The 15,704-nt window shown below is 39.1% G+C and overlaps 2 protein-coding genes across 2 annotated transcripts in view; one reads left to right on the plus strand and one right to left on the minus strand.

The window, feature by feature from the left end:
• TRPC5 (transient receptor potential cation channel subfamily C member 5) overlaps window positions 1–15,704 on the plus strand; it is a 126,844-nt gene that overhangs the window by 37,724 nt on the left and 73,416 nt on the right. The window lies entirely within an intron of this gene.
• On the minus strand, window positions 2,695–3,027 carry TRPC5OS (TRPC5 opposite strand). Its single transcript, XM_021686800.1, has one exon. The coding sequence runs from the start codon at window positions 3,025–3,027 to the stop codon at window positions 2,695–2,697; it is 333 nt and encodes a 110-aa protein (XP_021542475.1).

Here is a 15,704-nt window from a genome sequence, read left to right on the forward strand (position 1 = left end):
TCCTTACTAGCTCTTATTCCTAAGTATTTTATTATTGCCTACACTTACTTCTTATCACTATCAACTCTAATCATGCTTAATACAACAACCCATTGTTTGGAGCGGGTTTACATCTTAACAGTTCTTAAACACATGTAATCACACAATCAAAGCAAACATCTAATATATTTTATCTAATCCTGAGGTGCCACTGTAGTACAATCTTTCCACATGACTCATCTGCCAGGAGGCTAGCCAGCTTCACATATTACCAGGTTGTAGCATCTTCCAGCTTTGACACATAAGGACCATGTTGAGCATTAGTTGCTTTATAGGCTGGTTCAAGCTTTATCTTGTTTCAAGGTGTGTAGTAGTCCCACAGATTTCTCTTGATGTATTTTGATGGCCAGCTTTAGTCAGTATGCTTGCTTGTGTTCTCTCATTAATATTAACAGTTTTAATGAGCTCACACTAATCTGTTATAGCGCCTATATTCCAGAGTTCTACATAGGGGAATAGCTACTGTTCGGTATCAATCCTATTTGAAGAGCACCAGATCTGTCCATTTACAGTGAAATTGTTCACTAAATAGAATTTGTAGCAGACTGATGGTCTCTCCTTGGATGTTTCCTGATCTTGCCCAAGTACTCCTGCTTTGGGTTTTATTTTGACACAAAATTAGAGCCAATTTCCTAAAGTCCAAATTCCTAGTGGAGAGTATATATCTTTTCCAGCTGTTTCCAAAACTTTAATTAAAGCATAGACTCAATCTTTTAACTTTTATCCAATTCCTCTGTGATTCTTCTTGGTTGGACATACTGCAATAGCTAGAGTCCCCTACCCTAGGAAAGTAAGGCTCGATTTGTCCAATTAGTACAGCAGCGAAGTCCCTCAATCTGCTGTCTGGTCTGGCTTGTAATTACCCACGGTAGTTGCTTGATGATAGAACTTTTATTTCTCCTCTTTGTGTCTTTGTGCACCCATTTAAGTGTCCTGGATCCTCATCTACTCCACATAGCAGTCAACTGTGGAACTTTCTCATAATAACATGTTTGAGTAGCTACCTAAGTGCCTCTCATTTTCAAAAGGATCTGTGGTAGCTTTTTTTTTGATACAGCAGTCTCCTTTAATTTGTTACATACACTCACCCTGAAATTCAGTGGTGAAATTGACTTTGTTTTTCCTGCCACTGCTTATCCACATCAGATCTCTAATTTCCCCCACATTTACCTTTAAAAGCAGCTAATTATCCTTGTATGTAGACCTCACTTAGGATTAGAGGCAGCATCTGTCATGTTGATTAGTTATGAATCTATCTGTATTCAATGTATTTTTAATCTATTTGCTAATAATATGCTTTAGGACTCTATACGAATTGGGTATAGTCTGGTTTCCACCAGTGTGGATTAACTTCCACATGTCATTTCTTCACAATTTGAATGCACCAATTTGTCCTAACTACTACTCTGCCTTTACCTAGTTGTTGCCCATGTTGTAAGATGCAAAGGCCATTCTCTAGGAAGGAGGACCATAGTGTCCATGGGCTTGTCTGAAGGGTAGCTATTGTTCCAAATGGAAGCAAGATTACTATACGGCATGGAATTAGTATGAGCAGTGAATTTCCCACACATTTATTGGGTCTCTTTCTATTTTGATATGGGGAGAGGGGTCATCCAACTATTGCATTTTAGCCTTCTGGTATTTGTAGAATTATTAGGGCTAAATACCAGTCCATATTTTATTCAAATTCATTATTGCTCCCATTTGTCAATAGTTAAGATTTCTATGTCAAGGTGGCAGCAGGTACCCTATAATAAGCCTATCAGCTATTCTTTATAAATCTAGCTATACCCAAGAAGATATACTTTATCCACTTCTATTTGTGGACCATCACGTCTGAGCCAATGCCATAAGGGTTTGACTCCATTGGTGAACAGTCTTTCATGGGGCTCTGTTTAGACCTGTTAGTACTACTACTACTCCTCTCATTGTTATTTGATGTAATTCGCCCTTTCCATCTGGGGAACAATACTGAAGACTAGTTGTAGTGTGGGTCATCATTTGAGGGAATAGTCCTGCATCGGAACCTCTTGGCCTCAGCTTTTTCAAAGGTTTCTCCCTGGCAAAAGTTATCTGAAAACCTTTCTACAGTTTTATTATCTGAAAGATGGTGCTTTTTCAAAATTGCTTCCCCTAGTCTGCTCTAGCATTCTTTGGTTGACACATCCTCTCCTAAAGGCCTAGTGAGGAGTTATATCTTTTCAAATAGAAGTGCCCCAACGCTGTCCTGTCAGTGTGATGTATTCATTATAATACCGTCTTGGGGGATATTCCCCTTTTGGTGTCCATTCGCAGAATAATGACATTGGGTTCCAACACATAATAGAGTCCATGAGGTCTTCACTCCGTTGTTAGGTGAGGAGTTTCTTTTTTTGGTATCATTTGCGTCTGTTATTAGGAACCCCAACAGGAGAACAAGAACAGGTAGATAAAAAGCCATATGGCTAAAGTCAGAGCTTTTAAAAGAAATATAAAGAAGAAAACAGACCAGCTTCTACTGGAAGTAAATCTAGTATTACTTGTTCTATAAGCTATTAGTAATGAAAATGTACAGAACTAGGAGAAAACAAACATTGTTAATACTCAGAAAAATCAGAATCTATTTAAAACAGAAAAACGATCAGTTCTCACATACTGCTGGGGGCAAATTAGATCTTAACCACTTCTTAGGTCATTGTTTATACTGGAGAGTACATCTTCATATAAATCTTCTATGTCTAACATCGCTTGATCGATGTCAAGGATTAGGTCTTCATCTTCTCTTGGTGTAAGTATTGACTCTAAGTCTGAGAGCTCAGCAAGGTCTGGGAGCGAACCTTCCTCAGGAGGAGATGCATCCACTTCTACCTCTTCTGCTCTATCATTTTGCTCTACACAAGGAACCTGTTCTTGTGAAATCAGCTGTAAAAGCTCTTCAGCTATTCTTATTAACTGGGCTACACAATCAACAAGTCCAGCAACCAGCACGGGGACTGACACAGGCTCCATGCCTCAATGATCTCCTCAGTAGATAAATATTACTGAAAGCTGTAGCAAATGGGCTCTTGGTGATAATGGATCCTATGGGGCTAGGAATGGTTCTATGGTTGGTTTGGTTGAGAAATGAGGCTGTTGATATGATCAAGTACAGAATGAGGCCAGTGGTCCCACAGCACTTTTTGATAAAGTTGGTGAACCTCCCACAAAACTTACATACGACGCTCTTGTTTGTGTTGGCAGTAAACTGCTATTATAATGACCACCAGAGAGACTGCCACCGCCAAAAGAAAACAGCAAAGCAGATCTAATAATAGAAAAGAGAAATATAAAGATTATTATTCTTGAGCCTTTATCTGTCCTACAGGTTCTGGCTATAGGGTAAGGTTGAAAGAGTATCCCTAGTTATTGATCCTCCTTTTTGATGGCCTTATGTGGATATACTACTCACACTCTCTTTTCTTCATACTTCTCATCTTTATCTCTTCTTAGAGGATTTGAGAATAAAGTGAGCATAGGTTTTTTGTCCATCTTTCTTGAACATTTCTATCGAGGAAGTTACATTCACTCGGAGTCTTTCAATTAATTCTGTCTTTATTAGCACTTTACTCATTGCCATTTATATCTGGTGCTGCTAAATTCTTTCTGTGTTTTAAGTCTTCCATTCATTAAGGTTTCCAATTGGCCCTACAGCCTGGGGAATTTGTGAAATGAAAGTTCCACAGTTTGTGTCTTTTGCCAAATTTTGGACAACTTCTGAAATAAAAGTAGTTCCTTGGTCATTTCCTATTACTGCCAATACTGCATATCTAGCAGCTAGTTCCTTCAATTTTGTCTAATGCCATGAACATACTATTCTCATCTGCATGTCTGGTGTGCTCTGCAAACCCTCTTCCTGAGGAAGTTTATACTTCTATAAGGTAGTATTCTTTGTTTAAAAATCTAAAGATTGGCCCAGTATCATCTACTTCACACATTGGTCTGGTTTAACATGCCCCACTCCTCTTAAAAATGAGTTTGTTGGGATGCCTGGGTGGCTCAGTTGGTTAAGTGTATGCCTTAGGCTCAGGTCATGATCCCAGGGTCCTGGGATCAACTCCCGCATCAGGCTCCCTGCTCAAGGGGAGCCTGCATCTCCCTCTGCCTGCTGCTCCCCCTGCTTGTGCGCTCTCGCTCTCGCTCTCTCTCTCTCTCTGGCAAATAAATAAAATCTTTTTAAAAAAGAAAAAAATGAGTTTGTTGAAGATGCAAGTTTTTAGTAATTTGACATGTCTCATATCGCTTACTCACTTGTTTGTTTGATTCATACATTTTCCCCCACTCTTTCCCCTCTGCTTACCTAGGACATTCATGTCCAAATGCCGTGAGGCTTCATGGGCCCATTCTGTGACCTTAAATTGAACTGACAAGGGAGTTGAATTCGAACTTGGGAGTCCCCAGGACTGTAGAGTTCACATTAGTTTTGGGGGTCAGATTGTCTCCTCTTTTACACTAAATAGATTATTCTGTCTTCCTGTTCTGATGAGTTGGTACATGTCCTACATGAATTGTTAAATTTCTTTCATTGATTTCTTTTCTTATCTCCCTTCACCAGATTGTTTTTCCTGCAGTAGTCCAGTCTGTAATGTTCCATTTATTATAACATACATCTTCAGTCCATGGCTGATCAGTTTAGCTATATACTTTGACCAAGTATTTCCTTGGGAACATATACACATTGAATTTCTAGCAGCCAGTCCTGCAAATGGGGCTGCTTTTATTTCTCTAGCCTCAGTTGAGCTTTTCCTAGTGGAAAGTATTAGGAAGCAGCCATCCATCTCACTCCTTAAGGATATTGCCAAATCTATCAATGCCCTATTTCCATCAGTTCTGACCAGAGCGGGGCCCAGCAAACCACAGGCACTACTTCTGGCTAATTGTACTCCTTAGACCTTTATCTGAGTACAGCAAACCACTGGCCAGATGAACTGTGATTTTCAGATGGAGCTTGCTGGTCTCCATGGGTCCTGCTTTGACCCACTCAGTTATATACTATCTCCACTTAACCTAAGTTCTTTCAGAACCATACTTTTTTTTTGGTCCAAAATCCTGACAGTAGATGTGAAGCTTGCCCCGAGAAGGGTCACAACAATTATGATCAGAAGGCATGATTATGGTTGGAGATAACTTCTCATCTGAAATATGGGAGAATGGGCACTGGAAGTTATTTTATTAGCTTAAAGAATCTCTGCATTTTGACTAGAGAAAAATCAGTCTGGTGGAAGGAAATAATGGAAAGAAACTGTGAGAGGAATTTGGCATTAATGTAGAGTGTGGATCAGAAGGGAAACACAGAAGAAAGGTGTGTGTTAAATATTACTAGAGGAATACATTCACACTAAACCGATTTAACTTCTGGCTTCTCCTTCACCCAGGTGTTTTTTGTTTTTTGTTTTTTTCCTCAGCATCTCTACCTCCCTCTAGGACTCTGATATTCCTCCTCTTGGTCAATAGACCTCCATTTATTCACCTATATGTTTCATTCTATTTGACTCTCTGTGTATCTCCTTCTTCCACTATCCCTTCCCGTCATCTTTTCTTCTATCTCTCCCTAAACTGGGAAAAATTTCAAAAATAAATTATATTCCATTTATTGAGTTGATATTGTATTGAAAAAGTCTTACATTATACAATCTAAATGTAAAAAGCAGAGAGGTGGAACATTTCATAGCTTGCTGTTTTATAAAGATAAATGTAGTTACTTTTTACTTATGCAAACCTTGATTTATCTCTTCAATCACTTGGTCACCTTTGAGGGGGAAAAAATATCCCGACTTAGCCTTAACCCTGTTGACCATTGTGTTAACTAATCCACAATTCCTAGTTTCAAAGCATCTTGGAACCTAGGACCTGGGGGCTTGGAGAAGACAAGGAGGGTGTTGAGAAACTGCTAAATACTGCAGTACTAAGAAAGAGTAAGATTATAGCATCAGCTTATTCCAGTTGTGATAATTTTTAAAGCAAGTAACCCCTGACACCTTAGTTTGCCTGAAAGGGGGTATGTTGGATAGTTTGTGCCTAGCCCCAACTTACCTTAAGGGCCATTTTTTAAAATATATTTCTTAAGTCTTTTTGTTTTTATTTTTATTTCTTTTTTATTGGTATATAACATTAAATTAGTTTCAGGTATACAACATAGTAATTTGATATTTGCATATATTACAAAGTGATCACCACAATAAATCTAGTTGCCATCCATCACCATACAGCTGACCCCCTTCACCCTTTTTGCCCACAACCCAACCCCCTTCTGCTCTGATAACCACCAATCTGTTCTCTGTATCTATGAGTTTTGTTTTGTTTTGCTTATTCATTTGTTTTTTAGATCTCACATATAAGTGAAATCATATAGTATTTGTCTTTCTCTGCCCAACTTATTTCACTTAACATAATACCCTCTAGATCCATCCATGTTGTTGCAAATGGCAAGATCTCTTTCTTTTTATGGCTGAGTCATATTCTGTTGTGTATATAAACCACATCGTCTTTTCCAAAATTCACCCATTGATAGACACATACGCTGCTTCCATACCTTGGCTATTACATAATGCTGCAATGAACATGGGGTATGTGTGTCTTTTCAAATTAGTGTTTTTATTTTCTTCACATAAATACCCAGAAGTAGAACTGCTATATCATATGGTAGTTCTATTTTTGATTTTTTGAGGAAACTCCATACTGTTTTCCATAGTGGGTATACCAATTTATATTTCCACCAACAGTCTTTAAGGGTTCCTTAAGGGCCCTTTTATTAGCTGTTCCCTCTGCCTGGGATCCCTTTCCCCAGGAAAAAAAAATGGCTTCTTGTCATTCTGTTCTCAGTTTAAATATCTTCTCAGATTTCTCACCCTCCAACCTAAAAAAGCTCCCCTAACCATCCCTTTCTCATTATACATGCAGTACATTTTTGCATTATGGTACCTACAGGCTGGAGGAAGGGACAACTTTCAGCTCTTTCATTCAGAAAATATTATCAAGTTGAATCCATGAATAGACATAGCAAGGGGTACAAAGATAAACCAATTCATCAAAACACACAGTAAATAAAATGAGCAGCAGTCCACAGACTGAGAGAAAATATTCATAAAACATATATCTAACAAAGAACTTGTAACCAGAATATACAAAGAGCCCCTACTGGGGGGTGGGCAGTGGGTGAAGTGGGTGAATGGAGTCAAAAGGTACAAACTTTCCATTATAAAATAAATAAGTCACAGGGATGTAACGTACAGCATGGTGACTATAGTGAATAATATTGTATTGCATATTTGAAAGTTACTAAGAGAATAAATTTCAAAAATTATAACAAGAAAAAATGTTTTGTAACTATGTATGGTGACAGATATTAATGACATTTATTGTGGTGATCACTTTGCAATATATACAAAGATCAAATCATTCTGTCATATACCTGAAACTAATATACTGTTATATGTCAATGATACCTCAATAAAAAAAGTGCCCCTACAACTCAATAATAAAAAGATAAACCAATTAAAAATGGGCAGAAGATTTGGACAAACATTTCATAAAGGAAGAAAAATAAATAGCTAATAAGCACATGAAAAAATATTCAACATCATTAGTCATCAAAGAAATACAAATTAACATCACAATAAGACACCACAACATACTAATTAACTGGTTAAAAATTAAAGACTGACAACACCAGATGTTGACAAAGCTGTAGAGCAACTAGAATTCTCACACATTGCTGGTGGGATATAAAATGGTACAACCTCTTTGAAAATGTCTGGCAGTTTCTTATAAAACTAAGCAAGCACCCACCTTGATCCCCAGCAATTTCACTCTGAGGTGTTTAACCAAGAGAAATTAAATTCACAAAAAGACTTTTAGAAGAATGGTTATAACAGCTTTATGCATAATAGCAAAAAAAAAGAAAAAAAACAGCGGAAAAAGCCCAGCTGTCAATCAAAAGGAGAATGGATAAACAAAATGTGGTATATTCATACAGTGTAATACTAATCAGCAAGAAAAAGAAAGCCACTACTGATAGGGACCATAGCATGAATGGATATCAAAAACATTATACTTAATAAAAGAAGCCAGATATGAAAGAATACATACTGTAAGATTCCACTCATATGCAATTCTAGAAAATGCAAAATGACCTATGATGGAAAAAAATCAGAAAAGTGGTGGCATCTAGAGAACTGATTGGGAAGAGGCAAAAGAGAACTGTCACTGGGGTGACAGTAATGATTATATTTTAGAATTTTGGGTTACAAAAGAATATGAATATGCATTTGTCAAAACTCATTAAATAGTACTCGTAAGATCTGTGCATCTAATTGCATGTAAATTTTACTCCTTCCAAAAATTTAACCAAGCATAATCCCCAGCCTCAAGAACCATATATCAGATGAGATGACATGCCCATGAATAATTATTCTAATAAATGCTCACATTTGTAGAAGACCTATTATGTTTCTGTGAAATCCACTTGTCTTATATTAGGACATTTCATCCTCACAGTAACCCTATGAAGTTACAGATGAAAGAATTGAGAATCAGAGAAATTAACAAACTTGCCCACAGTCACATGGTTAAGTAAAGATGCAGAACCAAAAGTCAGCCCAAGTCTGACTCCTGAAGTCCTATGCCGGAGGGCACCAATTCAGGGGGCTACATAGGAGCAAAATTTGCCTTATTCAGGCCAGAGCTGACATCTCATTCTGAGCAGGGATAGAACTGAGAATGTTAATCTCATTTGCCATCCCTGGAAACTGGCTGAATTCCAAGCTGACTATGAGCCCTAAGGCGGAGGGATGGCGACAGCCTGATTGGTGCCCTCAGGGATCCTCATCATCTGTGGAAGAAATGCTGTGTCCATTTTATCTGCCCTTCCACTGACCTACTGAATTGGCCCAAACACTCAAACTACTCACCTGTGATAGAGCTGAGATGGATGAGAAAGTCAAGGTTCCAGCCCGTGAATGTTTTCCGGACTTCCGCTTTCAAGTGGGGATGTGAATGCTCCTGTCACAAACTAAAGAACAAAAAGAAGGATAAACTGCAAAATCAATACATAAAGATATCCCTGATCTGTGGAAACAAGGACAAGATGAACTAAAATTTCTGAGAGCACAGAGCCTTTCCTAAGTGAGCTGGTCATCCAGAGCTTTTTTCTTCATGAGACATTTGCTCATTCTGGGCACAAGTTGAAGATGAGGTTTGGCCCCAAGGCAGAAGGACTCTACTGTGGAAAAGGAGAAATCTGCATAATATTTGAGGCTAGTAAAGAAAACTAATCCTGAATTTCAGGCTTCTCAAATTTCCAATCCATTACACACCACATACCAAAATTAATAATAATAATAATAATAATTGTAAATGGATCATAGACCTAACATGAATGATAAAACAATAAATCTTCAAGATCAAACCATAGGCAAATATCTTCTTGACCTTGGTAGGCAAAGATTTCTTATTTGAAAATAAGAAAAATTTTTTTAAAACAAAAAATATTAACTATGAAAGAAGACTGATAAACTGGACTTCATAAAAATAAATAACTTCCATTTATTAAAAGACCCCTTAAGAGGGTGAAAAGGCCAACCACAGACTGGAAAAAAATATTCACAGTATGTATGTGTATATCTAACGAAGGACTTGTATCCAATATATACATATATTTTTTATAGTCTTTCAAATCAATAAGAGAGAATCCAATTTAAAAAAAAAAAAGTCCCCCAATTTTTTTAAAAAAAACAAAGAACTAAATGGCACTTCACAGACGAGAACATCCAAATGGCCTACAAGCATATGAGTAGGCTTTCATTACTGCACATCAGAAAAATGCAAATTAAAACTACAATAAGACACACAAAATCCCACCAAAGAATAGCTAAAATGGAAAAAACTGACAGTACCAAGCATTGAGAAGAACATGGAGCAACTGGAACTCTCATACATTGTTGGTGAAAGTGTTAAGTGGTAATAAGTACTTTTAGGAAACTATTTGACAGGGATGCCTGGGTGGCTCAGTCTGTTAAGTGTCTGCCTTCAGCTCAGGTCATGATTCCAGGGTCCTGGGATCGAGCCCCACATCGGGCTCCCTCCTCAGCGGGGAGCCTGTGTCTCTCTCTGCCTGCCGCTCCCCCTGCTTGTGCATTCTCTCTCTCTCTCTCTCTTGCTAAGCTCCCTGATAAATAAATAAATAAATAAATAAATAAATAAATAAATAAATAAATATCTTTAAAAAAAGGAAACTGTTTGACAGTATCTACTAAAACCAAACATACCTCTATCTCATGACCCTGCAATTCTACTCTTCAGTATCCAAAAGAAAAATGTACAAATGTCCCCCCAAAAAACATGTACAAGAATGATGAAAGAAACCAGATGCATAAAAATGCATATTGTATAATTCCATTTACATGAAATTTTAAAGTAAGTAAACAAGTCTATGGAATGGAAGTGAATGAAGTGGTTACCTTTGGGTGGAGGATTATTGACTGGCAAGGGATATGAAAAAGCTTTCTGGGGTGCTAGAAAGGTTCTATGTCATAATATGATTTCATATGTTTTTAAAAAAACATTCAGTTCTACCCTTAAAATTTGTGTGCTTCACTGTATCTATATCTCAAAAAAATTGTTTTAATTTTGGGTCTCTTTCCTGTAAAACCAGTAAGGACAGCAAGACAGTGATGAGAATCTTGGCAGTGTTTAGCAAGCCAGTCATCACAGCCAATGACAATGGAATGAAATCTGAAGGTACAGAGCAGGGTCCCTTTGGCCCATGTGGCTCTCTACCTCAGGTCAGTGCTAACTAAGTAAAGCAAGAGAGCCTTATAGCTAGATGGAGTTATAAACTGACACAAGATGAGATGACCCACATCTTACAAGTAGCTCAGAAAGACAGCTGGAACAGAGAGCAAGCTAGCCATCCGATAACTAGGGTCTTTAACCCCATAGGTTTTTATTAATTTCACTCTTATGACATTTTTGTCAGCACAACTAATCAAGAGCCATCGTTTTTCTTTTAGCTGATAGTCCTATCCTGCTATTTTGTGATGCTCATAACTAGCAAACTGGCAGTAAGTGTCTAACAGTAGGATGGAAAGGAGCAAAGGAATCCAAATCCTCTGGGTCTATGTTTATAGTAGATAAGCTTCTCTGCATCAGGCAAGGTAAATTAGTTCATATCCAAGGGGAACAGAGGCAGTTATGTGAGAGAGATTAAAATGCGCCTTTGGTGAGTGTAGGTGCCAGGTTCCTATCTACAAACAGTAAATTTTTTCATAATGCTCCCTTCTCTGAGGAGAAGGTGCTGCAGTACCATTCGGATACATGCATTCAATACAGATTTAAAAAAAAAAAAAACCACCCCCCAGACATTACTTCTCATTGCTGTCCTCACCCCTGAGGAAAACATCAAGAAGTCCTTGCCCCCAAAGGACAAATCTTATAATTTTTTAAAAAGATTCTACTTATTTGTTTGTTTGTTTGAGAGAGAGAGAGAGAGAGAAAGAAAGAGAGAGCAGGAGCTTGGGGAGGAGCAGAGGGAGAGGGACTAAGAAGGCTCCATGTTCAGTGCATAGCTTGACATGGGGCTCAGTCTCACGACCCTGAGACCACAACCGGAGCCAAAATCAAGGGTCAGAAGCTTCAGTGACTGAGCCACCCAGGCGCCCTGAAAAATTTTATAATTTTGACATAGCTGGTGCTCTCTGAGGGGCTACAATGAACAAAACAAGTGTTTACCCTTTAAACTCTTTTTTTTAAGCGACAAAACTTTGCCTTTAAAAAAAAAAGCTGTGTGCAATAAGGCATTTGCCTGTTATAGGATCTGACATTTAAAATCCCCATGAACCATCTTTAATTTATCAAGAGAGAAAGGAAAGAATTGTACAGCTGAAGAGCTAAACATGGTCCCTTCTTGAAAATATATGAAAAATTCAAAACAGAAACTGGAAAGAGAGGGAGTAGGAAATGTCCTTATGGTCAATTTAAACTGAATTCTACTGAATTTCTTTCCTCCTCCTCCAAATTTGCTCACTGCTGCAGAGAGAATCACAAATTCTTGCTTACCGTTCCGAAAAACAACTTAGTCACTGGAGAAAAACAACCACTTTTGAAAATGTATCTCTTAGTTATTTTCCTAGACAGACAAAGAGTTTCCTCAAAACTATTCAAACGGGAGAACAGCCCCCCCATCTTGGCTTGGTGGGACCCTGCACAGGCTTGTCCCTGAATCTTGGCTATTATGAGAAGCCCACAGCCACCACCCCCCCACCCCAGAGAGCCTAAAAAGAGCTGTACTACTTCTAGAAAGGTTCTTGGCTTTTAAATATTACCAGTGCAGAGGACATGGTCTAAAATAAGGGAAATAAGAACAAAACTTGGAAGTAACAGGAAAAGGGATTCTATTTTCACATCTTCTCTCAGCTTTCTGAGAAGGAAAAAGGCAAATCGCCATTGTTTGTTTGTTCGTGTATTTTCTTTGGGAGAGTCAGTCACGTGATGCTAGTGGTTGAAAGGGTAGGATCTGTGTCAAACAGATCTGTGTTTGAATCTCAACTTTTCCACTTACTACCTTCCAGGTAGAAGGTAGAGTACTAGAGTACTACCTTACTCTGGTAGTAAGGCTACTCTGCCTCAGTTTCTCATCTGCAAAATGAAGGTAATAAGGGTTGTGAGAACAACATGAGTTAATATACGCAACGAGTATAGAATGGTGCCTGCTATATAGGAAGCTTCTTAATAAATGCTAGCTAATGTAATTGTTCTGGAGAAATTCCGGGATCCAGGAACCGGTGAGTGGTGCATCCCGAGTACTGACTAGTGACCCTGTGAAGGTAGGAGAGGAGGAGCTGCAGGTATTACAAAAACTGGAAGGAAGGGCCAGAGATAACAATTTATCTCATGGTTAGAACTAACATGACTTTGAACTAGGTAAAGATATGAGGGAGCAGGACTGTCTTGTGACTCTGGCTCACAGGTCATCCATCCTTCCAGAAGACCTGAGGCCAATCAGGTAGGGAATCCTTGAGGATTAGACGATCTTCCTAGCCTAACTCCTTCTTGCCTTTGAAGCATGCACGCACTCTGGCTCCTAGCTCTGGCGGGAAGAAGCTGGCTACACGTCAAGACTGCTCATTGGCTATTCCTCCAGTACAGGGCCAGCTGCGTGGAGAAGGCCCTCTGCGTGGTCTTATGGTGATGCATCTTTCAAAGCATTAACTAGCTTATCCCTTGGAAACATTCACTTAGAAAGTAATTGGCAAAGTCATTAAGGCAAGAAAATGAAGGCCATTACCCTGTGTCTAGCATGACTTCACCTGAACCAGCCCAGACTTTGAGATCTTCCTACGTGAATCGTTTGGGTAAGAAAAGGAGCATCATACATAGATCTTTGTATGCTTTTTATTCTCTACCATCTTAGCCTGGCTTTAGTCCTGAGTTTCAAGAATACTTCTCAGAAATTTGAAAAGAGCAAGACTAAGCACCAGCCGTGGCCTCCTCTCTGTTTCTGTGGCAAATGCCAGTTTGCCAGGAAAGACCTGGTTCGTTTCTTTTTCCACCTGGAAAAAAGATCAGAGGCCGTATAGTTCTTCTTTCTGCCTGCAAATGTGCTTACTACTTATCCACCAAAGGAAGAATGCTTCTGTTTTTAATGATCTCAAAATATGATTCCATAACGTCCCTTGGTAGTTCATCTGTGTTTCGTCATTTCCTCCTTCTGCTAATTATATCCTCAAGTACCTTCACATACATTAACTTATTTAATCCTGATAACATCCTGTGCAACAAGGATTATTCCTTTTTTACGACTGAGGAAGTGAAGATGCATCATTGATAAGTAACTTGCTGGGATTACACAGCTGGTTAGTAGCAGAGCAAGACTGAGAATCTGATTCTTCAGTCTCTCTACCCTCTGTGCTGTCCTTTACACTGTGGTCCACCTAGTACTGCTCTGGGCAGCTCCTAATCACCAACAGAATAAGATACAGTGTTAAGATGGCAACAAGAACACCATATGGCCATGGTGGGTCATAGGCCACAAGTCCCCTTGAGGATAACCATTCCGTTGTCCTCATCCCTACATACTATTGTTCCCAGAGTGCACCTATAGTCAGAACATTCTAGTAAAAAGGAAAGATACCAAAAATCTACATGAATATTAAAATCACCCAAAGACCCTATACTGCTCCATGGAAATAAAAAATAAGACTTCTCCATTTCTGACCTCTGAGATAAATAAAATCAGAATAAACTGGAGGAAGGGAGGAAGAGAAAACATTTCTTAATATCCTATAAAGAAAAATGTTTTGCACTTGGGCATGAATTCGTTGTTTCCTTTCCCTCTGAAGATTTCATTCCTCTATCTCTCAAGGTTCATAAAGGGGCCAAAGGTTGGCATTTTAAACATGGGTAAAGAGCTCATCCCATTACCTATATGCTTGGGACTCAGAAAAGCGCATCAGGGCCTCAGCTCTTTGGTCTGGCAAGAGCCCTCAAATGAAAGGCTGGGTGGAGTTGTCCTTTCAGGATTCCTCAGTTTTCTTTTTAATATTAGAGGCAGGGGAATCTCCAGGCAGTTTTGCTTGACAAGAACAAAATCTCTCTCTTATCTCATGACTGATATTACCAGGTTAAATATTTGTTCTAAAACACACACTTTTAATGAAATATAATGGCCACTCCACTTAAGTACCCTTGTCCAAGTCCCCAGTGGCTTCCACCCTTGACATGGTTGATCACTCCCCAGGTCCTCCTCTGCTCCATCTATAATTACTTCCTCAGTGATCTCCTCCAGGCTGTAAATAATACCAATAACACAGATGACTCCCAAATTTATTTAGCTAGTTCAGACCTTTCTCCAGAATTTCCTCCTTGTGTATCTAATTGCCTTCATGCTGACCTGTGATATCTGAAACTCGGTATATCCAAAACTGTATCCTTGGTCTTCCCTCCAAAACCTGCTCTACCTAGAGCCTTCTCCAGCTCAGTAGATGGCAACTCTATCCTTCTCGCTACTCAGGTGAAAAAATCTTGAGTTTATCTTTGTTTGACTCTTTTCTTTTCCCCACAATCCACAGCCAATATCCTTTTGGCTCTGCCTTCAAAATACATTCAAAATCTAAAACTTGTCATTGTGAGCCACCAGCATCTACCTCTCACCCTGATTATTTCAACAGCCTCCTCACAGGATTGCCTTTGCCTCACCCCAGTCTCTTCTCAACACAAGAGCCAGAGTGAGCCCTTTACAATGTAAGTCAGAATGGGGCAGCTGGGTGGTTTGGCTGGCTAAGCATCCAACTCTTGACTTCGGCTCAGGGTCATGAGATCGAGCCCTGAGCTGGCCTCTGCGCTGGGCGTGGAGCCTGCTTAAGATTCTCTCTCTCTCCTCCCTCTGCTCCTCCCCATGCCCTCTCTCTCAAAAAAATAAATAAAATAAATAAAATAAAGTCAGACCATGTCTCTCCTCCTCTAATGGTTCTGCATATCCTTCAGAATAAAGCCCAGATCCTTTATAATGGCCTACATGGCCCCCCACGATATAGTCTGCAACTTCATTTCTACTTCTCTCCCCCTCCCTCCACTCCAGCCACTCTGGCCACTTTGCCATTCCTCAAACTCACCAGAACACTTCCTCTGCAGGCCCTTTACACCGGCTATTACTT

The sequence above is a fragment of the Neomonachus schauinslandi genome, chromosome X (assembly GCF_002201575.2).
Source record: "Neomonachus schauinslandi chromosome X, ASM220157v2, whole genome shotgun sequence".
In the NCBI taxonomy this organism is placed as follows: domain Eukaryota; kingdom Metazoa; phylum Chordata; class Mammalia; order Carnivora; family Phocidae; genus Neomonachus; species Neomonachus schauinslandi.